General features: G+C 39.0%; 1 protein-coding gene across 1 annotated transcript in view; it reads right to left on the reverse strand.

The window, feature by feature from the left end:
* The window catches only part of dnah6 (dynein, axonemal, heavy chain 6), a 199709-nt gene that overhangs the window by 18920 nt on the left and 153219 nt on the right, over positions 1–27570 (reverse strand). The window contains exons 57-63 of the mRNA XM_048620328.1: positions 26417–26505; positions 21557–21703; positions 20788–20926; positions 17060–17179; positions 13984–14105; positions 8014–8143; positions 2023–2150 (exon numbers count right to left, since the gene is read on the reverse strand). Coding sequence (XP_048476285.1) covers positions 2023–2150; positions 8014–8143; positions 13984–14105; positions 17060–17179; positions 20788–20926; positions 21557–21703; positions 26417–26505 — 875 coding nt within the window. The remainder of the gene's footprint in view (positions 1–2022; positions 2151–8013; positions 8144–13983; positions 14106–17059; positions 17180–20787; positions 20927–21556; positions 21704–26416; positions 26506–27570) is intronic.

Consider the following 27570-nt stretch of genomic DNA (forward strand, 5'->3'; position numbering starts at 1 on the left):
ACTTATTTCCCCGAGTTCCCTAGCTTCCATGTCTTTCTGTACAGTAAATACATGAAATATTTGTTTAATATCTTTCCCTTCTGCTGTGCTTTCAAACATAGCTAACCTCATTGATCTTTAGGGACCTATTCCCTCCCTAGTTACTCTTTTGCTCTTCATGTACTTGTAGAATCTCTTTGGATTATCTGCTAAGGCTCCCTCATATCCCTTTTTCTCTCCTGATTTCCCTTGTAACAAAGTCCCTACTCCCCTTATACTCCTCAAGGGATTCACTTGATCCCAGCTGTCCATACCTGACATATGCCTCCTTCTTTTTCTTGACCAGAGCCTCAATATCTCAAGTCATCCAGTGTTCCCTACTCTTACCAGCCTTACCCTTCACTCTAACAGGAATACACTGCCTCTGAACGCTCGTTATCTCACTTCTGAATGCCTCCCACTTGCCAGTTGTCCCTTCACCTGCAAACAGTCAGCCCTAATGAACTTTTGAAAGTTCCAGTCTCATACCATCAAAATTGTCCTTACTCCAATTTAGAACTTTAAATGTTGCAAGACCTATCCTTTTCCATAACTATTTTAAACTATTAGAATTATGATCACTGGTCCGAAAGTGCTATCCTACTAACACTACAGTCACTTACCCTGCCTTATTTCCCAATAGAAGGTCAAGTTTTCTTCCTTCTGTAGTAGTACCTCTACACTGATAAAGAAAATTTTCTTGAACACATTTAACAAATTCCTCCCCATCCAAGCCCTTAACACTGTGGCCGTCCCTGTCTATGTTTAGAAAGTTAAAATCCCCTACAATTACAACCCTATTGTTATTACACATATTTGAGATCTCGCTACATACTTTATTAGCTAAAGTCTGATATCATTAAATATGTAATAACCCAGCTATCCTCCACCACCTGTCCTAGACCTACACAAGGAAGAGTGCATCAGAGGTATATGCCATCTGTCCAAAACAACATGTGCCAGCAGATATATTGAGCACTAGCATGGCCTAGATATGTCCCCTGCTAAAGGACCAACCTCTCAGAGGGACTAGTAGCATAAACCAAACGCAGAATCAGAAATCCAGCTGCAAACGTGAGAACCACAACTACAAAACTCCAAAATTATCCTCTATTTTCTAATGGTGGTCTCAACACAAATAAGGCCTGGAAGTCAAATTTACGCAGGATTCATGCTGAGAAACAACAATGAATTTTTAAACAGAACTTGAACTTTGCATTCTATAATGAAACACTTATAAAATCCATTTAAAAAACTTTTAATCTTAAGGTTACCCTGATAATCTATTTTTAACAAATCCATATTTTCTACACATATTTTAAATTCTCAGTATTATTTCTCAATAGCCAGAAACTACTATCCCATTGTTCCAAACATCATCCTGCAAATTGTGATTTTATTCAATGTCATGAAATATTGATTTACTAGTATGCTGTTTGAGGGATAGTTTTCACATGATTCTACACCATTATTACAGATTTTAGAATTTACTCTAAGAACTTCAACGTGAAATCAATCAAAATTTCATAGTGGCAGATGATTTCCCGCCACCCAGCAAATACTAAATCTAAAAATATGAATTTTTGAAGATTAAATGAGTTGAATCTATTCTGAACAAATTTAATATTGTGCAAAATTAACAAGTACACAAAGAACTCAAGATAAGACAGCATAACACGTTGAAATTAATCAAACAAAAACAAAAGAACTGCAGATATTGGAAATCTGAAACAAAAACAGAAATTGCTGAAATATCTCAGCAGGTCTGGCAGCATATGTGGACAGAAATCGGAGTTAACATTTCAGGTCCAGCGACCCTTCTTTAGAACTTGAGTTGCTGCAAGACTTGCTGACATTTTCCAGCAATTTCTGTTTATGTTGAAGAAATTAATACTGTCTTCAGCTACATGCAAGAACAGACACAACTCTTTTGCATACGAAGTTTTTCATTAAGAATGTAAGGGCAGTACTGTTTGAATGTTCATTTACAGATCTGTTACTTACTTTTAAGACGACCAGGAGACCGTTAAAACGGTCAACTTCTTGACCAAGAACAGTGGTTAACGAATCTAAGCGTCCTTTCTTATCTCTGACAAATAGGGATTCAATTGCAACTTCAAGGTCAAGCTTTTCTGAAATAATATTTGGAAAAAAAATGAGGAAGTATTTTCTGTAGACCTCGGGAGCAATTTTCTACTTTGCTGGCCAGGCAGTAATATGGCAGAGCAAGTGGACGGCCTATTATCAGAGCAGCCCGATTTTCATTCCTTGGTCCATTGGCCCATCTGATCAAGGTCCCATTGTACTTTAAAGTAACCTTCTTCGCTGCCCAATCAAGCAGTAATTTTGGTGTCATTTGTAAATTTGCTAAACATACCTCCTATATTCACATTCAGATCATTTATATAAATGACAAAAAGCAGTGACTCAACACTGATCCCTGTGGCATACTGCTGGTCACAGACCTCCAGTCCAAAAAGCATCTCTCCAATATCACCCTCTGTCTCCTACCTTCTAATCAATTTTGTATCCATATGGCTAACTCTCCCTGTATTCCATGTGATCTAACCTTGTTAAACAGTCTACCATGCGGAATCTTGTCAAACACTTTACTGAATCCCATACAGACAACGTCCACTGTTCTGCTTTCATCAATCTTTTTTGTCACTTCTTCAAAAACCTCAATCAAGTTAGTGAGACATGATTTCACACACAAAATCATGTTGACTATCCTTAAATCAGTCCTTGTCTTTTCAAATACATATAAATCCTATCCCTCAGATTCCCTCCAACAACTTGTCCACACTGATGTCAGGCTCATCAGCCTATAGTTCCCTGACTTTTCCTTACCACTCTTCTTAAATAATGGCACCACATTAGCCAACATTCAGTCTTCCAGCATCTCACACGTGGCTATTGATGATACAAATATCTCAGGCAAGGGGCCCAGCAATCATTTCCCTATCTTCCCACAGAGTTCTACAGTACACCTGATCCAGTCCCAGGGATTTATCCACCTTTATGTATTTTAAGACGTCCACACCTCCTCTTCTGTAATATGGACACTTTTCAAGATATCGCTATTTATTTCCCTAAACTCTCTAGCTTCCATATCCTTCTCCACAGTAAACACTGACGCAAAAATACTCTCACCCATCTCCTGTGGTTCCACACATGGGTGGCCTCGCTGATTTTTATGGGGCTTTATTCTCTCCCTACTTACCCTTTTATCCTTAATGTATTTGTAGAAACTCTTTGGATTCTCCTTCACCCTATTTGCTAAAGCTATTTCATGTTCCCTTTTTTGCCCTCCTGATTTCCCTCTTAAGTATACTTCTACTGCCCTTATACTCCTCTAGGGATTTACTTGATCCCTGTTGTCTACACCGGACATATGCTTCCTTCTTTCTCTTGACCAAAACCTCAATTTGTCTAGTCATCCAGTATTTCCTACATCTATGCGCTGTGCCCTTCACCCTAACAGGGGCCTACTGGCCCTGGACTCTCGTTATCTCATTTTTGAAGGTTTCCCACTTTCCAGCCGTCCCTTTACCTGTGAACATCCATCCCCAACCAACTTTTGAAAGTTTTTGCTGAATAGCGTCAAGATTGGCCTTCCTCCAGTTTAGAACTCTGACTTTAGATTAGGTTCCATAACTATTTTAAAACTAATTGAATTATGATCATTTGCCCCAAAGTGCTCCCCCACCGATACCTCAGTCACTTGCTCTACCTTATTTCCCAAGAGTAGGTCAAGTTTTGCTCTTTGTCTAGTAGGTAGATCCAAATACTGAGGAAGAAAATTTTCTTGTACACACTTAAATTCCTCTCCATCCGATCCCTTAACACTTTGGCAGTACCAGTTTATGTTTGGAAACTTAAAATCCCCTACCATTACCACTGTTATTCTTGCAGATAACAGAGATCTCCTTATAAATTTGCTTCTCTATTGTGTTCGTAGTTTAGGAAGTGAATGTTGAAGGTGATGGATGGGATGCCAATCAAGTGGGCTGCTGTGTCTGGATAATATCAGTTTTCTGGATTATTGTTGGAACTGCACCAATCCAGGCAAGTGGGCGGAATTCCTAAATGCTCTTGACATGTGCCTTGTGCCTTGGTGAGCAGGTATTGCGGATGCAGGAGATTACTTATTTACTACAGAATTACTATCCTCTGACCTGCTCTTGTAGCCACACTATATATATGGCTAGTCCAGTTCAGTTCCTGGTCAATGCTAACCGCCAGAACGATGATGATTGAGAAATGAACAATGTTAACGCCATAAATCTTTAAAAAATATATTCTCTCCAATTGGAGATGGTCATTGCTTTGTACAAGTGATTTGAATGCTGCCACTTACGAACCATGCCTGAATGTTTTTCAGATCTTGCTGTGGAAAAGAGAGATAGTGAGGCTAAATTGTCAAGAAGGTATTCCAGAACTTATCACCTTGGTAGTTGAAGGCACAGACACCAAGTGGCAGAATAATTATTATTAGAGAATTTCAAAGATCAAATTTGGAGGAATGCAAGTATTTTGGAGGGCCAGAAGAAGTTACACAGATCAAGAAAGGGAGGCCAATGAAGGATTGTAAAACAAGGATGAGAATTTTAAAACTGAAGTACATCTCAATCAGAAGCTGGTCCAAAATGATGAGCAGAGCAGCGATGGGCAAATAAATGTAAGCTGAGAATAAATTAGAACATTCAAGTTTTAAGATAGAAATTACATGGATAATGTGGTTGGTTTGCTCGCCTTGCCGGTTCGTTAGTTCGCAGATGTTTCATTACCCTGCTGGGCAACATCATCAGTGCAGCCTCCAATGAATCACTGTTGTGTTTTCCCGCCTGGTATCTAAATTCCGGGGTCCGTTGGAGTTGATTACCTCATTTCCGGTATTTCTTCACTGTGGTGTATATATAGGGTTTAATTCTACGTGTTTATTGATGGTCTTCTTGGTGGAGAACGAGGCCTCTAGAACTTCCCGTGCTTGTCTCTGTTTGGCGTGTCCTAGGATCCTGATGTTGTCCCAATCGAACTGATGGTTCTCCTTATCCATGTGAATGGACACGAGTGATTTTTGGTCATGTCTTTTTGTTGCGAGTTGGTGTTCATGTATTTTTGTGGCTAATGTCCTTCCTGTCTGTCCAATGTAATGTTTGTCACAGTCCTTGCATGTAATCTTGTATATCATGTTGGTCTGTCCATTGTGGGTAAGAGTCTTTGGTTCGAGTTAGCAGTTGGCATAGGATTGACGTAGGTTTGTGTGCTACTCTGATGCCCAACGGTTGTAGGAGTCTTGTAGTCAGTTTGGATATGTTCATGATGTATGGTAACGTGACAAGTGAAAACACTATTTAACACTGCAGCAACATGGAGCTACACCAAAACAAAGAAGAATACCTCTACCAAGTATTTAAGGACAACAGGTACCCAAACAGCTGAGTCCGACAATGCCTATCACACGAACAACAATAGGAAGATACAGCACGCCCTTGACATGATACCATACGTCAAGAACATATCCGAACTGACTACACGACTCCTACAACCATTGGGCATTAGAGTGGCACACAACCCTATATCAACCCTACGCCAACTGCTAACTCAAACCAAAGACCCCTTACCCACTATAGACAGAACCAACGTGACATACAAGATTCCACGCAAGGACTGCGACAAACATTACATTCGACAGACAGGAAGAAAACTGGCCATGAGATTACATGAACACCAATTAGCAACAAAAAGACACAACCAACACTAACTCGTCTCCGCTCACACGGATAAGGAGAACCACCAGTTCGGTTGGGACAATAACAGGATCCTACGACAAGCCAAACAGAGCCAAGCACGAGAAGTGCAAGAGGCCTGGTTCTCAGTTCGGTTGGGACAATATCAGGATCCTACGACAAGCCAAACAGAGACAAGCACGAGAAGTGCAAGAGGCCTGGTTCTCCACCAAGAAGGCCATCAATAAACACGTTGAATTAGACCATATATATACACCAATGCAAAGAAATACTGGAAATGAGGTAATCAACTCCAACAGACCCCAGAGTTTAAATACCAGGTGGGAAAACACAACAGCGCTTCATCAGAGGCAGCACTGATGATGTTACCCAGTAAGGTAATGAAAAGTCTGCGAACTAACGAACCAGCTTGGCGAGCGAACCAACCACAGCTTCCACAATCCAAGCTACAAATCTACTTAAAAACCTTAGATTACATGGATAAATATTGCAGCAGCAGATGAGGCAGTTATAGAGCCAGACAATATTCAGATGGTACATAGGTGATCCTTGTGATAGTGCAGAAGGTGGTCAGAATCTCATTCAGCTTCAAAAACCCCAAGCCTCATTCATCAGGGAGAGGGATGGAATCAGTGGCTAAGGAACGAAGATCAAAAATAAAGACTTTTGTCTTTGAATGCATGACAAAAGGCTTCAACAGCATGCCTATGTTGCAGTTATGCTTTGATCTTTCCCTATTTAGTTGGAGGAAATTTCTGCATGTTCAGCACCAAATGCCACTGGAACAAACATGAAAGAGACAGTGGAGGGGTCGAGAGTAGTTTTGGTGAGGTAGACTTGAATTTCATCAATGTACATGGGGAAACTGATGTTTTTGGATGTTGTTGGGAGTAGGCAAATAAGTTAGAAATAGGACGAGCCAGAGTGACAGCCATTTTTATATATGATGTAAAACTAGCTGCTCAGCTCACTATCACCCTTACACTATTTCATAGTCAGTAACTGTAATGCCATTGAACATTGGGCGGTGATTGTTAGATTCTCTCTTGTTGGAATCAGTAATTCACTGGCATGCTCCACTAGTTTCTCCAATTTCATCCATCCCACTCCATAACACAAAATGCACATTTCAGTAACTAATATTTTCTGATACCTGCTGGCCCTCATTACAGTTGAATTATGGCATGATGATGTGATGGAGGCACTGAGAGGGCCACTGCTTGAATCACTGTTTGAAAAGTTGTCTGTTCATTTATTTGGAGTAATGGCCACTATTGAATGTGAGAAAGCAGATGTAAAGCATATGCAATATGAGGGTAGTGGAAATTTGGACGTCTCTTGACAATAGATCAATTGCTCATTTTAAAACTGAGACTGATAAACCTTTGGCAAGCAAAGTATATCAGGGGATATCGGACCAAGTCCTCACAGATCAATCATGGCAGAACAGGTTGGAGGGACTAATTGGTCTACCTCTCCTCTAATGTTCTTGAATTCTGACACTGAACCACATAAGGAGATATTAAGACAGTATTTCGTAAAAGTTGTAGGTTTTAAGAAGGCTCCTCTAAGAGGGAAATAGAGGGATAGTGAGAGCGCAAGAAGAGCATGATGTTTAAGGAGGAATTTCCAGAGCTTAGCGCCTAAACAGTTGAAGGCATAGATAAAAAAACAAACACAATTACGCAAAGGACCAGAGTTGAAGCACGAGGGGAGATTATGGAGATAGGTAGGAGCAAGGTAGTGAAGGGGTTTGAAAACAAGAAAGACCACAAAATGAATGTAAAAATCCCTTTTCACAATTCAAGATTGTTTTATAACTGAATTGGTAAGATTTTTATGCAAAATAATTTACTGTGCACTTCCTCAGCATTTATTCAAACTTTATTTGATTAAAGAGGATATTGTGGTGAAAATTATTTTCTTTCACAAATGAAAATAATATTTTGCAATAATATTTATTTTATTCGAAGGGAAAGTAGTAGACTCCATCATAGATAGTAGGAACTGCAGACGCTGGAGAATCCGAGACAACAAGGTGCAGGGCTGGATGAACACAGCAGGCCAAGCAGCATCATAGGAGCAGAGAGGCTGACGTTTCGGGCCTAGACCCTTCATCAGAAAAGGACTCCATCATAGATATTTTTAAAGAGCATATGAATGCAAATTCATCACATTATTTCTAAAACACAAATTCCGGTAACAAATACATCAGTTTTTGAATAAATCTTAATGTATTTACCTGGAATCTTTGAGAGAATGGAATCTGCTAAATCGTGAACAATTTCATCACTACTTTTGCCAGTCCCACGTGCCATAATGTTGGGCTGTACTACAAGAACTGTTACTATCATGTTATTAGTTTCATTTCGCTGTAATAAGAAGTAACAAATTGATACATTACATGCAATTTCAGAGCATTTACATTCAGAAAAGAGCTTAACTTTCAGAAAATAGTTCAATATGAAACTAATAATTACCATGTTAATCACAGGAAGTTCAAAATGTAATTCATTGGAGGTTTATTGTATCATCAATAACATTTGAAGGCAGTCAGCATGAACTACTCAAAATTACAACATGAGAAACTTCATGACCAAAGGAGGTTATTTAACTTTTTACCCCACAATCTATCCCAATGTAACCTTTCTTGCCCTATTCTTCTTAATTAAGTACTTTGCAATTGATTAATTCCTTCTTGAATTATATAATTGGGTCAGTTTCAATCCTTAACTATAATAATGCATTTTAATAAGCCATTGGCTGAAATGACTTTTCTAACACTCCTCTCAGAGTCATAGAATCCTACAGCAAGGAGATAGGTTCTTTGGCCCAAACTGTTCCATGCCGACCAAAATGTCCATTCACACTAAGCCCATTTCCCTGCACTTGGCCCATATCCTTCTAAACCTTTCCTAAACATGTATTTGTCCAGATGCTTTTTAACTGTTGCTAATGTATCCACCTCAACCACTTCCGCTGGCAGCTCATTCCATATGCGTACCACCCTTCGTGTAAAAATGTTGCCCATCAGGTTTCCACGTATTTGTTCCCCTCTTTTAGCTTAAACTGATGCCCTCTAGTCCTTGATTCCCCAACCCTGGGAAAAAGACTGAGTGCATTCACCCTATCCATTGCCTCTCATGATCTTATACACTTCTAAAAGGATCCCCCCTCAGTCTCCTACATTCTAAAGAAAAAAGTCCTAGCTTGTCCAACGTCTCCCTATAACTCAGTCCCTGGAGTACTGGCAAAATCCTTGTATGTCTTCTGCTCCCTTTCCAGTTTAATAACATTCTTCCTATAGCAAGGTGAACAAAACTGAACACAATACTCCAAGCACGGCCTCAGCAATGTCATGTACAACTGCAACATAACTTCCCAACTTCTGTACTCAGTGCCCTGACTGATGAAGGCCAGTGTGCCAAAAGCCTTCTTCACTGCCCTGTCTACCTGTGGCTCCACTTTCAGAAAACCATGCAACTGAACTCCAAAGTCCCTCTCTTCCACTACACTCCTTAAGGCCCTACCATGAAACTCCTACCTGGATTTGACTTTCCAAAATGCAACACCTCACACTTATCTATATTAAACTCCATTCCATTTCTCAGCCCACTTCCCCAGCTGATCAAGATCCTGCTCCAACTTCTGATAACCTTCCTTACAGTCCACAATACCACCTATTTTCGTGCCATCTGCAAAATTACTAATCATGCCTTGTACATTCTCATCCAAATTATTGATATAGATAACAAAGAGCAATGGGCCCAGCACAGACCCCTGAGACACAGCACTAGTCACAGGCCTCCAGTCAGACAAGCATCCTTCCAACTCGGGTTGTGGGTGAGGTTGTTGACCTGCTCACCGAGCTGGCTTGTTCTCATTCAGACATTTAGGTGACATTGTTAGTGGAGCCTCCAATGAGACGATGTTATTCTACTCTGCTTGGAATTTATACTGTCTGGTCCGTTATGATGAGTAGTGTCATTTCCGGTTTTGATCTGTGTGGGTTTGTACATGAGGTCCAATTCTATGTGTGTGTTGATTGCATAATGGGTGGAGAACCACACCTCTAGGAATTCCTGTGTGTGTCTTGGGCTACTATGGTCACCTTGTCCCAGTTAAACTGATGGCCTTCATTGTCTGAGTGTACCGATATTAAGGAGGCACAACAAACTCTCCTTAATATTAGTACACTCAGACAATGAAAGCCATCAGTTGAACTGGGACAAGGTAACCATAGCAGCCCAAGCCAAACATCGACATGCGCGGGAATTCCTAGAGGCATGGTTCTCCACCCGTAATGCAATCAACAAACACATAGAATTGCACCTCACACAGATCAAACCCACACAGATCAAAACCGGAAATGACACTACCCACTATAAAGGTCCAGACAGTATAAATTCCAAGTGGAGTAGAATAGCATCGCCTCATTGGAGGCTCCGCTGATGATGTCACCTAGCATGGTGATGAAACGTCTGAACAGAACAAGCTAGTTCGGTGAGCAAGTCAACAACCTCAAACTTCCTTCCAGTATTACCCTCTGCTTCCTACCATCAAGCCAATTGTGTATCCAATTTACCAGCTTTCCCTGGATTCCATGTGATCTAATCTTCCAGAGCAGCCTACCATGAACCTTATCAAAAGCCTTATTGAAATCCATATAGACTACGTCTACTGCCCTGCCCTCATCAACCTTCCCAGTCACTTCATCACAGGACTCTAACAAATATGTGAGGCATAATCTCTCACACACAAAGCCATGCTGACTATTCCTAATCAAACCCTGTCTTTTCAAATGCACGTATATCTTATCCCTCAGAATCTTCTCAAGTAACTTACCTACCACAGATGTTAAGCTCACTGGTCTATAATTCCCAAGTTTTTCTTTGCAGCCCTTCTTGAATAAGGGCACAACATTTGCTACCCTCCAGTCTTTCAGGACTTCACCCGTGGCTAATGGTGATGCAAATATATCAGCCAGGGCCCCCGCAATTTCTTCCCTAGCCTCTTGCAGGATTCTTGGATATATCTGGTCAGGACCAGGAGATTTATCCACCTTCCTACACACTAATACTTCCAACACCTCCTGTACTTTTTGTAATTTTAATACAACTGCTAAATTTATACATCCAAGTTACTATTTTGTTGACTACTTAAGATCATTCTCTACTATGCGATTTTGCAAATTCTTCTAAAACATCAATCAAATTGCTGTAACCTTTTCTACATTTATAAATAGTTTTACCCATGTCTTGCATAATAGAAGGTTCTCCATTGCTCAAACGATATTGGTAAATTTATGTTGGATATTGTTGGCTCCAAAGTCCTTTCTTAAGACGACAAATGCATGGCAGATGAAATATAATGAGGCAGCAAAAAAAAAGGAAGGCAGATTATTATCTAAATGGGGATAGATTGGGAAGGGGGGAGGTGCAACAAGACCTGGGTGTCCTTGAGCATCAGTCACTGAAAGTAAGCATGCAGGTGCAGAGGACAGTGAAGAGAGTAAATGCTATATTGGTCTTCACAGCCAGAGGATTGATGGCAAAAACAATTGAACAGGGCCTTGGTGAAATCACACCTGAGTATTAAGTGCAGTTTTAATATCCTTATTGAAAATGTCAATAGATTTAAGTCAAATGTAAATATGTTTCACAAAGCAGTATAGACTGAATCATATCTGATAATCATAAATTTGCTGATACTTTTATTTTAAATAATTTAAATAGTATCACCTTTAGAAGAGTTGTGGAAAAATCTAATTGAAGAAGTGTAGATGTGCTATACACTGGCACATGATAATGGGATGCTTGGATAATGATTCACCTGCATCTTCACATTTTAAGTTGTGATTGTTATGAACTGCTATTCCTCTCTAAATACTGTAAGTTATTGTATTAGTTCCTTTACATCCATCACCCATTTCCTGACATTGCACAGCAAGAACTGGTAAATCAAACTGCCTCTATGGTTTTATCAATGAATCACTGAGTCGGGGGAGATCCACAGAAAAGTTTATGGCACCACAGGAGGCCATCCTGTCCATGATAATTGCAAAGAAACTTATCCAATCTAATTTTACTTTTCTGTGCTTGGTCTAAAATTCTGCAGGTTACATCACATAAGTGTATATCTAAGTGTTCTTGTTTTATTGTGTAAAGAACATCTACATCTGCCACTGTTTGAGGCACAGAACTGTAGACCCCCTATCACCCTCTATATGAAAAATAACTCTGCAACTTCCCAGTACTAATTTCTTAAAACTTGATTATTGATCTTGATTACTGTCTTCTCTGCTAATGGAAATAAGGACTCTTGTCCACTCTGTAAACACCTCAGCTGTATGCATCTCAGTTGCATCTTGCATTGCTCTGTTACAAGAAAAGAAAAGCCCAGCTGCCACATTTTTCGTCTCAGCTAAAATTCTCCATTCCTGGCAACAGCTCATAAACCTCCTTTGTGTTGTGTAAGACAGTTAGTACCTGAAAGGGTTAACTGACATCATGAGATAGGCTCTGCACACTAGGATATACAAGACTGCTCATGGGAGGTGCTAACTGGAGACTGAGTTGTTAGAAATCTGTGCTGTGTGAAAATGTTTTAGTAACAATATGAACTTGCACTTAAATTGAGCTTTATGTTTCATACAAGACCATCATGTTTCTCAGATGCAATGTAACTAGTTATTAAGCATTATACAAGAAACCTATTTTCTGTAGATCAAGATTGTGTCTTTCTTCTACTAATGATGTTGCATGGGCATCCTTCCCTGCATGGTTCAAGTCAGTCAGACTACTGCTAGCAGGGCGAAATAGTGGCAGTGAATCTACTCAAGATACCTCAAATTGTACAGGTGGATGATCATGATAATATGAGATGGTGGTCAACTGGAGATGTAGTTCAGCCAAACCAACCTAAGATGGTAATAGTGTGCAGGGCTGGATGAACACAGCAGGCCAAGCAGCATCATAGGAGCAGAAAGGCTGACGTTTCGGGCCTAGACCCTTCATCAGAAATGGGGGAGGGGAAGGGGGTTCTGAAATAAATAGGGAGCGAGTGGGAGGCGGATAGAAGATGGATAGAGGAGAGGATAGGTGGAGAGGAAATTCCCTGCCTCTTTGACCTGTTTGTTTCCTCTCCACCTATCCTCTCCTCTATCCATCTTCTATCTGCCTCCCACTCGCTCCCTATTTATTTCAGAACGCCCTTCCCCTCCCCCTTTTCTGAAGAAGGGTCCAGGCCCGAAACGTCAGCCTTTCTGCTCCTATGATGCTGCTTGGCCTGTGTTCATCCAGCCCTGCACCTTGTTGTCTCGGATTCTCCAGCATCTGCAGTTCCTACTATCTAAGATGGTAATAGTGGCAGGATGTGAAGATACAAGATCCTGTACCCTTTCTAGCATGATGATGTCATGCAAGGCACTGGAAAGTAGATGAAGTCAGCAGAATTTCATTGGTTTTCTATTTTCTACTGAAGTGGCCAACAATGTCTGCATTGCATATAACTGAGATGAGAAAATTCCTACATAAGGCATTTTGTGGGTGCGCAAATTCCATAATAGTTTTCCTCAATTCCAAACTACATTTACTATACAGAGACATTTTTGTACCTTATATTGAGCATAATTTTCATCCTTTGACCACAAGTTGTAGAGAAAAGAGTATCTAAGAAGAAATTGGATTTTTCCCTGAGATACCATTTAAACTGAACTAATTGACAAAACTGCACTTTATGAAATTATCATTCTAATTGTTGATTAATCATATTCTGTTGAATATTCACAGGATCACATACCAATCTAAGAGATTGGTGATCAGTGTTCAGAATTATAATTTATTTAAAGGTTTGATTTTAGAGATCATATCTAATAGTCCTCATTCAAATATTTGACGAGTTCTCTGATATTTTTCACTTTGACTGAAGCAAGTGTTCACTGAGTAAAGTTGCACTAAGGTGTGCAAAAATTAAACAATGAATAAGAAAATTGCTGAAGGATTTCATCAATCAGGTCAGCAAAAAAAAAGACTACTCTTCTATCACCATTAAGGTGACAGCATATAATAGTTGCTGGAATAATTGCTTTATGGCTTGGCAGAATTATGCTGCTTTGAAGAATATAGTTCTATTATGATTTTACATAAAATGAGTATTTTATTATAAACAATTAGTAAGATCATCTCATTAGCACAACACACTGAATACGAACCTGGAAAGCCAAATTAGCATTTTCATGCATCCCAAATATTTCCGGGTCATCAATCAGGGGAAGGCTTTCAATATATTCTCTGTATGCCAGCAAGCTGTCTGCCTCAGGGCTATAGTAAGTTCCTGAAAACACAGAACATTGAACAATTGCATTACAATAGAACTAGTCAATCTCATTGTGGAGCAGAAGCTAACAGTTTAAGGTGGAACATTTAGCACTTCTTCAATAATCAAACAATATTCTCAATTTATAAATATAATGAAATAGGACATTTTGCACATTGAAGAAATACTCTAACACAAAATACTGAAGATACTGGAAGTCTCTTGTAAAGACAGAAAATGCTGGAAATACTTCGTAGGGCAGGCAGCGTCTCTGGAAAGGTTCATTTCAAGTCTGTGTCTTACTCAGCATTCTGGGTTAAAATGTGGAAGCAAATGGTTTCCCCTTCTCTGTGAGCAGTCATTAAGATGGCAAGTATTAAATCCCAGCAGGAACATGTACTCTGTGATAAACATGGTTCCATGTGCGCATAAATATTGAAATGGCAGCATTCTGTTGGACAGAGTGGCTGTTACTGAAGAAATGTGTATAGATGAAGGTTTGGTATTCTGAACATCAGGAACAATCATGCTTAGATTTGAAAGTAGCTAAAACCTTGTGAGGCAAAGCTAATTTGAATTGCTATATAACCAATTGTCTGAATGGAAGGCTTTGGTGGATCTTTGACCTTGGTTGATTAGGATATACTCTTAGTGCTGCCTTTAAATTGGCTAGGACTGTACATTGTGTTGCAGTTCACACCATACCAGCAGAAAAAAGTTGGTGGTGACACTGCTGTTGTCCAGGAGGCCACCCTGCAGGCATTTAACACTTTTGAGGTGTTGATTGGTTCAGAGTAAGGTTTCCAACCCAAACCTGGGTATGAGGTCATGCCTCTGACAGCTGTTGGCCAATGAAAAAAATCAGCAATTCTCTGGTCCCAGGGAACAGTGGCTACTGATGGGAAGCATCAAGTCCCCAGCAATGGTTTTGTTGATGCTGGAAGGGAGGATGTGTTGGAGGTGGGATGGTGTTGGTGGTTTAGCAGTGTCATAATCAGATCCCACTGAGGGTAATGAGTTGGGTAAACAGGTCAGAGGAAAAGAAAGTGTGTATAGGACAGACCTTGGGTTGAGGAGTCTTCAATGGGCTTGATGGACTTTAATAGCAGGACTCTGGAGCCCCTTCTCTTTACTGCCAATAATCCAAGGAGTGCTTATTGTCAAATAAATCCCTTTCCCAACTTCATTTCAGCAAAATTTTTGCATTTCTATTTTTAGTTTCACTTCAGCCAGTTTTTGTCTTGCAAGAGGTTTACAAAATACAAAAGTCTTGATGGCTGCTTGCGAGAAAATCGCTTAATACAATATTGGGCTGGACGTCTTCTCACTCTCCATTTATGCCTGAGATTGGACTTCCTGCATGTCTTTCAAAGAAAATTAAATGTTTTCTCTCTAAGGTCTGTCAGTCACATCAGGATAAAACTCGATTGCAGTGCTCTTACTCTTGAGCTAAAGACCTATTTCTCAGCCTGTACATTTACAGATCATGTGGGTGACACCCAATCCAATATGCGGTCAGGACATTGGTGCTTATGTATGCAAATGATGTTTCTTATGTCTGATTTCAGCTTAACATTGATACTGCAAAGCCAATTGCATTTCAGTTAAATTATATGATGTTCAGAGAACATGCTTCTCAATTGCACAATTTATTAATACCATTATGCAAATATCATGTAATATCTTAGCACTCGTGGTTACTCTCTTGCAAATCTCCAGGAATCCTACAATAGCACCTTCAAAACCTACAACCTCCATCACCTAGAAGGACAAGAGCAGCAGGCACTTGGGAATACAATCACCTACAAGTGTTGAGACTATCATTATGTTTCTTTCTTTTAAATTTTGGTTTGGAACTGTGAGTTGAAGTTGCTTGTTTAAAAAAAAATGGAGAGAAGAAGAGATAAATGACTTGTTCGGAACTGGCCTGCAAAGATAATGCAATTAAACTACTGCTCCAAGGACGCTGTAAACAAACAGGCAAAGAGGTATGCTGTGCTCAGGGACTGGGAACTGGTTAGATGTCAAATGGTCTAGCAAGGGAGAATCGTCACTGGCCGGGCAACCACAAAGAATACTGAAAAAAGAAGTGAGCGATTTCTGACTGGGTTTTGGGGAGAAGGCAACTTTGTTTTGAAAGCTTCTGGACTGGCGTCTTTTTTGTTTTGCTCTAGGTATTCTCCAGTCATTGACCAGTTGAAAGCTCTGAGAAACGAATCCCAGTCAGTAAGAAGTAAACAAATGGTCTCCAGAGGTCTGCCAAAGCTATTTGCAGTGCCCAGTGACTTCGGAATTCCACCAAGTCCTGAGTGCTTGTAATCAAACCTATCATCCAAAGATTACATGAAGGCTTGGTATTCATTGTTGAAATAGTTATTGAACTAACAAATTATGATTATTTTATTTCCTTCTTTAATTGATTCCATAACTTTGTCTGTCTGAAAGTGGAAGTTTATGATCAAAGAGAATTGGATATAGATCATTGATATTAATTAGATTACCTTGTTGCTTATCCATGCTCTACTGAAGTTACATGCTTAATAATAAATTGTTTTTTTTTGTCAAAGTTATAAACTTGGTGTCCAAGATCTATTATTTGCAAAATCATGTGAGTAAGTAACATTTGAGCAGGTTTGAAGGTTATTGAATGTTTTATTTTCACTGTATTGGGAATCCAGTGATACTAACATTGACTTGCTGATGTTGGTAATGTTCATATCCCAAGAATTAATTTTAAAAATTCCCAAGATGCTAATAATCTGAAGAAAAAAATTCAAATTGAGAGCCCAATGTTTTAAATTATGTTTACAGTATCATAATAGTATGTTGGGCCTATGATTAAGATACCAATGACATATTAGTCAATGTTGAAAAAAGCTAAATAATTAGATGCGTAAAAATATTAACAAGAATCTTTGAAAATTGCTTAAGGCGAAGAAGCTGAATCATTAGGACTTAGAAACTTTACTTGCCTGATCCTGAATACTTGTATCCATCTTCCAGAATGGTAGGTGAGAAAAATCGTTTTAAGATAGTGCGGAGACATCGTTGGTCCCATGCATCTGTGACTCGACCTCCATAAGTGATCTCACCTATTCAGTGTAATTAACGTAATTGTTATAATGGCCATGCAAATAAACAACAAATGGTCCAATGTAACTGTCCTCTATGGTCATCCATTGCTATACATTCTAGATTTGTTAGAATTCTTTGAGAATGTAACAAGCAGATCATAAAAAGGAATCAGCAGATGTGTTGCAGTTGGATTGCCAAAAGGCATGTAATAATGCACCATATTAAAGGTTACTATGCAAGATAAGTGCTCTTGTGTTAGGGATACTATATTAGCATGGATTTGGATTTGCTAACTAACAACAAGCAGAGTTGGAATAAATTGATTTCTTTCAAGATACCAAAGAGGAACTAGTAAAGTGCCACAGGGATCAATGCTGAGGCCTCACTTATTTAGAATCTATATGAATAGATTAAAGGACCAAGTGCATTGTCATCAAAATTGATGAATATATAAGGATCAGGAGGAAAGCCAGTCATAAGGAAGGCACAGTCAGAAAAGGGATGTACATCATCCAATCAAAGAATGTTTACTGCACAGATGTAGGCTATTAGGCCCATCACATTTGTGTGAACCCTCCCCTGGAGCAGTTCACCCAATCCCACTTGCCTACCTTTTGTAGCCTTACATATTTCTCTTTTTGAATTCCTCAATTGAATCTGCTTCCTCCATTCTACCAGGCAAAGGATTCCAATTGCTAAGCAGTTGTTGAACAAAAATATTTTCCCTGGGTCACTGTTGCCTCTATTGCTAATTACCAAATATCTGAGATTCCTGGTTCTCAATCCTACCACCAAGTGGAATGTTTTCTGACTGAAGGCCCCTTATAGTTTTGAGCACCAAATAAGTTAAATAGATCGAGTTGTCAAAAATTTAGCAGATGAAGTATAATGTGGAAAAATATGGAGGTTGTCCACCTCGTGAGAAGAATAAAAAAAACAGAATATTGTTTAAATGGAAAGAATGCAGGTACCTCAGGATCTGGCTGCCCCCAGTGTGCATGAATCACTAAAATCAGCATGCGTGTGTAGCAAGTAATTAGGGAGTTAGTGAAGTGTATGCCTTAACTGCATTAAAAATGGAGTATTAAATTAAGGAAGTCTTAGTACAACTGGACAAGATGTTAGTGAGACTGTATCTCGAGTGTGGTATGCAATTGTGATCAAAAGAATACACCTTGCATTTTGAAAAAGCTCAGAAAAAGTGTAAGAGCTTTATTCCTAGGATGAAGGGTTTGACTTTGAGTGGGTTGTTCCTGTATTCATTGCAGTTTAGCAGAAAACAATTGATCTTATTTGAAATATATAACGTTTTGAATGCATTGAGGCCATGATCATTTTTCTTTTATTTTTCCCATTTTTGATATTGAACTGACTGTTGAAATGGAGTATTGAACTTTAAACTTTGAACATCAACTTGCTTTAAAAAATACAAAAGATGGATGTCTGCTGTTGAGAACTGGCCTGGAAAAATAATGTAGGCTAATTACTGCTTTAAGAACACTGTGGATGATGATTTGACAGTGAGATGTTGTTATACTTAGGGACTGGCAGTTGGATGTTGAATCAGTCAGTCAAGGGAAGATTGGTAAAAACTGAAAGAACTGTGGATGTTGTAAATCAGGAACAAAAACAGAAGTTGCTGGAAAAGCTCAGCAGATCTAGCAACAGTTGTGAAGAAAAAAATCAGTTGTAAGGAAGGGTCACTGGACCCGAAACGTTAACTCTGATGTTTTCTTCACAGATGCTGCTAAAAGGAAGATTGGTGCTGGCCAGCCAACATTTGAATAGGAGGCGGATTTGCTTTAGAACTGCTAGATTGGGAAGTTTTTTTTCTGTAAACTTTGCTCTCTCTAGTTATTCTCCAGTTTCGACTTGGTGAACATTCTGAGAAAAGAATCCCAGTCATAAGAAATTATAGACATTCGTAATAAGTTAACTTTTAATTTAAGGAATAAACTTGGTGCCCAAAATCCATTATTCATAAAGTCTGATTGAGCAAATTTGAGGTCTTTGAATATTTTAATTTTGCTATGTTATAAATCCAGTAGTAGTGAAGCTGATTTGGTTGACTTGCTATCCCTGTGTCATAACAGAAGGGACTTGATAGCGTAGAATGTTGCGCCTGATGGGAGAATCTAAAAGTAGGGAGTAAAGTTTCAAAATAAGGTGTATCTCATTTCAGATAAAGATGGGGAGAAATTTCCTCTCATATAGAGTCATTAATCTTTGAAATTTCTTACTGCCTCGAGTAGCAGTGGCTGTGTCAATGAATATATTCATGGTGGAGTAAGGCAGATTTGACTTGCATGGGAGCTGAGGGTTATGGTGGGTGGGTGTAAAAAAAAGTGAAGTTGAGACCACAATCAGAGCAAGCAAGAGCTTAATAAATGGCAGAATTGGCTTGAAGGGCTGAATAGTCTACCCTACTCCAATTTCTAAGGTTCTTATGCTCTAATGCAGATAAACATCCCTCATTATTAGAATGATTTAAAGTCACACTAAACAACATTTAAATGCATTTGAAAAGTTCTTTGTGATTTAAAACAACACCTGGTTAAAATGTCCCAAAAAACCTGATAGCCAGTGTGCATCATTTTATATTATGTTTAGTGAACCTCATCATCTTTGTCAAACATCATATGGAAGCAGCACTTGCAACAAAGGATGAATATCAACAGGAGAAATTAAAAGTGATTGCTGAATTGAAAGTGACCAATTACAAGTTTGCTCAAGACACCACTGTTGTAGATCGGATCTCAAACAGTGAAAGATAGAATACAGGAAATAGATTTAGTGCTTAGTGGTAAGGAGGTAAGGTCATTGAACAAGCAGCTGAGAATGGTTGAACCCAGGACATTATACTGAGGAAATCATACAGCACCGGGGCTGACAAAAATGGCTTTCAATAACCACCACTGATTCTATTTTTGTCAGATGGGACTCCAATCAATCAATTCCCATTGACTTCAAATTTGCTGGTTTCCTAGACCTCACACTCAGTCAAAAAATGCTTTAATGTTAAGGATGGTCACGTTCACATATCTTCTGGAATTCAGCACATTTATCCCTGTTTCCAACAAGGCTGTAATGAGGTCTGGAGCCCAGACATCCTGGCAGAACCTAAACTCAGCAGTGATAGCATGTTATGGCTAAGTCAATGCCACTTGACAGCTCTTTTCACGACAACTGCCATCAATTCTTTAGTGTAAACTAATTGGGAAACAGTAACTGGCTGAATTGAACTTGTCTGTTTTTGTGGACAGGACGTATTTGGGAAATTTGCCACTTGTTTCTTAGATGTCAGAGTTGTTACTGGAATTCTGGAAATCTGGAATAGAAACAGAAAATGACACAAGGCACTCAGTAGGTCAGGAGATAGAAACATATTTCAGGTTGATGATCCACCATCAGAACTTTCTGAAGCGTTATCTCCATGAAACAATTATTGTTTCTATCTCCATGGATGCTATCTAACGTGCTTCCTATTTTCTAGCATCTTCATGTTATATTTCTTATGCAAAATGTTGCTGATAACACTATGTATATGGTCAAGTACATTTTGTTTTTACACACTGCTAATTTCAGAATAAAATATGCCCAACAATAGTAAAGAACAAGGGCTTACCAGTAATGTACACCAGAGCATCCCATGGGACATTTCCTCCTTGACAATACAGATTCAAATTGAGAAGAGCACATTCTCGATCACTATCACTAAACTCATAGCAGATATTCCAGCCCAATGGACCAAACTTCTTCCTTTCCTGAAGCAAGACATCACAATATCATTCCATGCACAAGATAGGCAATTTACCAGAGTATCAATACATTTTATACCCAACTATTAAACCAGGTCACATCAATAAACAAACATCTAAGAGTCATGGTCATAGAGTCATACAGCATGGAAACAGACCCTTCGATCCAACAAGTCCACACCGACCATGCTGCCAAAGTAAACTAGTCCACTTGCCTGCGTTTGGTCCTTATTTCTCAATATACTTAAGCAAATGTCTTTTAAATGTTGTAACTGTACCTGCATCCACCACTTCCTCTAGCAGTTCATTCTATACTCTGACCACATTGTGTAAAAGCGTTGTCCCTCATGTTCTTTTTAAATTTTTCTCTTCTCACCTTAAAAATATGCCTCCTAGTTTTGAACTCCCCTAGCGTAGGAAAAAGACCTTTGCTATTCACCTGATCTCTGCTCTTCTTGATTTTATGAACTTCTGTAAGGTCACCCCTCAACCTCCTATGCTCCATTGAAAAAGACTTTACTATTAAATCATTTCAATGCAAAAATATCTTGGTTTTGAAACATGCTGAATTTCATTTTGAAATAAATTGAAACAAGCTAATTCACAGTAACAGCTTGATAATTTAACAAACCTTACCTGAATCACAGCATGGAAGAAACAAATGCCAAAGATTAGCTTTCTCCATTTCCTGCCCAAGGTATGCTCCTCAAAGAAGGAGGCTGTAATCTCCATGAAAGCTCGTCGAATGTTAGCACGCAGTCCCTTTGGAGGTTCATTTGTGACCTGAAGGAGAATATTAGCTGCTAGTTATTTTTGTTTCACTCTACATCAATGACTAATACTCACTCCAAATACACTTTGAATTCCGTCAAAGCTGTTTACATGCATAATCTATAATAATTTAAAACTTATGAGTTGTATCCTTTACTGGGGTTGTCAGTTTAGCTTATACTGTTAATGGTTCTCTCTTCTCAGGTACTGTCGGTAAGACCAAAACATATAGCAGTAGAAGTTGGCCATTCAGCCCATCTTGTTTGCTCCGCTTTAAAATTAGATCGTGGATGATCTGACAATCCTCAGCTCCACTTCCTTGCCTTTTCTCCATAACCCTTGATTCCTTAGCTGGTTAAAAAACTGTCACCTCAGCCTTGAATATACTTAAAGCAGCCTCCACAGCCCTCTGAATTCCAAGGATTCATAGAAACATAGAAGATAGGAGCAGGAGGAGTCCATTTGGCTCTTCTAGCCTACTCCGCTATTCTTCATGATCATGGCTGATCATCAAACTCAATAGCCTAATCCTGCTTTCTCCCCATAACCTTTGATCCCATTCAACCCAAGTGCTGTATCTAGTCAATGTTTTGGCATCAACTACTTCCTATGGTAATGAATTCCACAGGCTCACCACTCTTTGGGTGAAGAAATGTCTCCTCATTCCCATCCTAAATCATCTACCCCAAATCCTCATACTGTGCCCCCTGGTTCTGGACACACCCACCATTGGGAACATCCTCCCTGCACCTACCCTGTCCAGTCCTGTTAGAAATAAGTCTCTATGAGATCCTCCCCTCATTCGTCTGAACTCCAGCGAAAACAATGCCAACCTAGTCAATCTCTCCTCATTTGTCAGACCCACTATCCCCAGAATCAGCCTGGTGAACCTTTGCTGCAATCCCTCAGAGAAGAAATTTCTTCATATCTGTCTTCAAGGAGTGAGTCCTCACTCTAAGATTATGTCCTCTGATTTCAAGACTCTCTCAAAGGAAAAACCTTCTCAGCATCTACACTGTCAAGCCTATTAATAATTCTTTTGTTTTCATACAGTTGTCTCTCATCCTCCTAAACTCCAAAGAGTACAGGCCCAACCCACTCCACCTCTCCCCCTAAGAAAATCTTTACATTCCTGGGATCAGTATAGTGAACCTTCTCTGGGCTGCATCCGATGTCTATATATTTCCTTAAATAAGATAACTAAAACTGTTCACAGTAAATACTTTCCTCATTTATACTCCATTTCCTTTAAAATAAAGTCCAAAATTCTCTTTTGCCTTCCCTATTACCTTCTGAATTTGGATGCTAACTTTTTATTATTTATCCACGAGTACCCTCAAATACCTCCGTGCTGCAGCTTTCCACAGTCTTTCTCCTTGAAGCAATGCTCAGCTCCTCTATTCTTCCTCCCAAAGTGCATAACCTCATACTTTCCAAACTTATATTTCATCTGCCAAGTTTTTTCCACTCATTTAAGCTGTGTATCAATCTCTATAGTCTCTTTGTTATCCTCATCACTTCCCTTACTACCTATTTTTTTGTGTCATGTGGAAAATTGGTTATAGTACATTCACTTTCCTTACACAAGTCATTAATATAAATTGTAAATAACTGTGGTCACAGCACAATCCTTGCAGTGTAACACTAGTAACAGGTTGCCATCCTGTAAATGCATCCTTATTCCAACTTAGTTTAACAAAAGAAGACAATCTTCTATTTATGCTGATAGACTACCTCTAACACCAAAGCTCTTATCTTATTAAATTGACTTTTGTGTGGTGTCTTATTGAACACCTTGTAGAAATCTAAATGTATTACATTCACTATTTTCCCTTTATCAGCCTTGCTTGTTACCTCCTCAACAAAGAATTCTAATAAATTTGCCAGGCATGAATTTCCCCTACAAGAAGCCATGCTGATTCTGTTTGATTGTACAATGTTTTCTAAATGGTCTGCTGATATGTTCCTTATAACAGATTCTAATATGCTCCTAATGACAGACATTAGGCTGACTGACCTATAGTTACTTTTTATTTTCTTCACCCTGCCTTTTTGAATAAGGTTTTAACATTGGCAGTTTTTCAATCCTCTGGGACTCCTGGAATCTGAGGATCCTTGGAAGTTTATTACCAATGCATTCACTAACTCTTTCGCTGCTTCCTTTAATTTTCTATGATGCAACCCAGGAGGTTCAAGGGACTTATCAACCTTTAGCCCGATTAGATTCTCTCATGCATTTTCTCTAGTGAATGACTATTGTGTTTATTTCCTCTCCCCTTGATTACTTAATATGTTTGGAATGCCATTTTCTACTATGAAGACTGATGGAAATTGTTTATTTAACTCATCTGCTATTTTCTGGTTTCTTATTATCGTTTCACCAGTCCCATCCTCTCAGAGGCCTACATTCGCATTCACTTCTCTCTTCCTTTTCATACATTTAAAGAAGATCTTACTGCTCTTTTTTATATTGATTTGTAGTTTACCCTCAAAGTTTATTTTCTCTATTTTTGTTTCCCAATGCTCTGCTTTAGAACTAATCTTATTATACGTCCTTTTTGTTTCAATTTGATACTATCCTCATCTTCACTGGTTAGTTTATCTCCTTCATGGAACCTTCTTTCTCACCTGGATGTGTCTTGGCTGTGAGTCAAACTATTTTCGTAAAAATTGTCGTCACTCATGGTAAACTCCTTTGCCAGTCCACTCCAGCCAACTCAGCCCTCATCCTTTGTAATTATCATTAATTAAGTTTTGCACATTTGTTTCTGACATGAGTTCCTCCCTCTCAAAGAGGATGCTAAATGCTACCATGTTATGGTAACTGTTTCCTAGGTGACCTTTTATTCTGAGATTCTTGGTTGGATCAACACCATATCGTACTTGGGAACTGTCTGAAATACATTTTATGAATTCTCCCTCATGGCTACCTTTGCCAAATTAATTTTTCCATTCTGTTGATTGAAGTCACCCACTACTTGCCTTTTTTCTAAGTATGCCCTCACTATTTCCTGATTTATTTCCATTCCTATAGTATAGTTACTGTTGGGGGCAGCAATGTATTCCACCTCCTTGTTATTTCTTACATCAAGCCATGTGGTTTCTACATCATCTGATCCTAGAACATTTCTTGCTATCGTAGTTATTTCATCTCAAACTTCAAAAGTTTCGCCACCGCCCTTTCCTTTTTGCTTGTCCTTCTGAAAATTCATATACCCCTGAATATTTAATTCCCAGTTTTGATCTCCTTGTAATCACGTCTCTGTAACGGTTATAAGATCACACCCATTATCTTCCATTTATGCCATTAATTCTATTTTTTATTTCGCGGTGAATGCTACGTGCAGTAAAGAGTGATTTATTTTGCCTTTTTTTAACAATTTTTTTCACCTTTGACCCATTTGCCACTGATTTTTATCTTTGCACAATCTGTCCCTCCCTGCCAGTCTCTGTGTATTATTACCTAGGTAACTGCCCTGCAATGCTGCTTTGTAAAGCTGTGTATCCCCTCTTCAGACTGCCACTTCTATTTCATTCATCCCCTTCAATTCAGCCATTATCATTGTTCTTCTCAAAGAAACCAACCTTTCACTCCTCCATTCTTCCAAATTGCCACCTCATCTGTAACCTTCCTTAACTTCCTAAAGTAAATGAACCGATTGTTGTTTCCATGCCAATTCTCCATAAGTACATGTTTGAGTCCCTCCTCAGTAAGGTTCCCACCCCGTCATAGTACTAGCTCAGCCCATTTGATACGGCATCTTGCATTATCTTTCTCAAACTATTTGCAGATCCTCCTCCAACACCACTCTAACTTCATGCTGCTCAGTGGGATTACAGTGAATCAATTTGATTTTCATCTGTCCAGTCATAGCCACAGGACATCCTTCAATGTTTTCTGTTCCCACTCACTGTTACCTCTGATATATCCAAAGAATCTATCCTTCTGTTTCTCATCTACATGACAGTTTTCAGCAACATCAATTCACAGGTATACTAAAGACTCAATATTATCTTTTTCCTCCAATGTCTCTAAACTATCATCGTACTTGTCTGACATTCATCACTGGATGTGCAGAAATCTCCTCCAAGACCAAAGCGTTAATCTCTCTGACTGTCTACCCCTCAGTCCTCCTTTAAGACATTCCCTTAAGCATCCTTTTGTTAAATCAAGCTTTTGGTCATCTGTCCAAATATTTCCTTATGTAGCTCAGTGTCAAATGCTATTTGAAAATGATTCTGTGAAGAGACTTGGGAATATTTTACTAGACTGAAAGCACAATATAAAAACAATTTGCTATTTTGTTGTTAATTCTACATGACTCATACTATTTTCATAATTTATTTGTGGTGAGATGCCCCATCTAGTGGTCCAAGTGAAGTTTGAGCCACATGCTGGTCAATTCAATGGAAATTAAGACATTAAGTTGAGTTGATTACAGCATTTTCATTCACTATTGCCACAGCAAATAAAATGATGGGCTTGAGGCAAGTCTATGTTTTCTATTGCCGTAGAAGATCAAAATCTTTTAATCTAATAAGGCAACCTTGCTTTGTGCCACAAATTTATATTACGTTCTATAATATGCCATGCCTAGACTTGGAATAACATTTTTTCACACAGCAGTTGATTATGATCCGGAATACAGTGCTTTGATGGGTCAAATTAACCATCTAATGCTTTTCTAGGGAAAAATGCACCTTGCAAATTTCAGAATGTATTACCTTGACTGAGTTTTGCAAAACTGTAACAGGAAAGGTGGTGGTAGGCATGGAGCTTAGGAACAGCCTGAAGTTGTCATGAATAACAGCATCTGGAAAAATACATATTTTTCAATGATATACAAATATCTATTTTTGCAAACAATAAGAAAGATAACAACGTCTTATAGTTATACAAGCACAATATCTGGTAAAGAGATGGAGAATAAACATTTCAGAGATCATCTACTCTCATGAACTATGTTCTGACTTTTGTATATTAATTTATAAACAACACAAAGTCTTCACATACAGGGGAAGTTCAAACAAAAATAAAACCCTGCTGCAAAATCTAAGGAAACAAATCACTGCTGACAGTGCCAAATTTTAGGTCCTTACCCCACTGCTTGGAAAGCAGAGGGGTCATCATGCAATGCCAGCAAACCCTCAGAAGCTACCCTCCCAATTTGGTAAACTAGTGGGTGCTACCAATGTGTGTGAGTGGCATCTTACAAATGACTCTGGAGCTCCATAAGGAGTGAGCCAGCAGTCCTTGAACTTGGCAGTCTTTCACAGCGAACAGGTGTCCTTGGCTGTAGGAACACTGCAGAGTGGGGATTTTGGCACCTGAGGTAAGGCAAAGCAGGGATGCTGTGAGCAGCAAAGTTGGCAAAATGTGAGCATTAAGAGATTTAGCAAACAGCCCTGAGATGTAATCCTTGAAATTGGTGCCTGTCCCTGACTGCAAAGTGTTCTTGTAGCAGCATTATAATGAAAGGTCCCAGTGCACTCAAAAATGTAGCATTGAAATGCATAGCCATATTGTAAATGGATCAGAGATATGCCATGAGGGTGCAATGAGGCTGGTAGAGTCTGACGACAACTTCCATGGATGTAGAACGTATGTGGGCACTACCCATGAAGCACGCCTTGAGATGTGAGTGACTGGTGTCCAAGAAGGTCGTCTGGAGGACCAAGTGGCAAGCTAGAGATGCCAGGTAACCACTCTGACTTTCACATTGGGAATTGCTGCCATCTACTTTCTGTATGGGAGAATGGAAAACTGTGGATAAATGAGTGAGATTAACTAATAATGAATTGTTAATTCATGAAAATAGGCTTGTCTCTCATTAATATCACTCATCATTCAATATGAATCTAACTGACTAGTATTAATA

This window comes from Rhincodon typus, chromosome 3 (assembly GCF_021869965.1).
Source record: "Rhincodon typus isolate 14 chromosome 3, sRhiTyp1.1, whole genome shotgun sequence".
In the NCBI taxonomy this organism is placed as follows: domain Eukaryota; kingdom Metazoa; phylum Chordata; class Chondrichthyes; order Orectolobiformes; family Rhincodontidae; genus Rhincodon; species Rhincodon typus.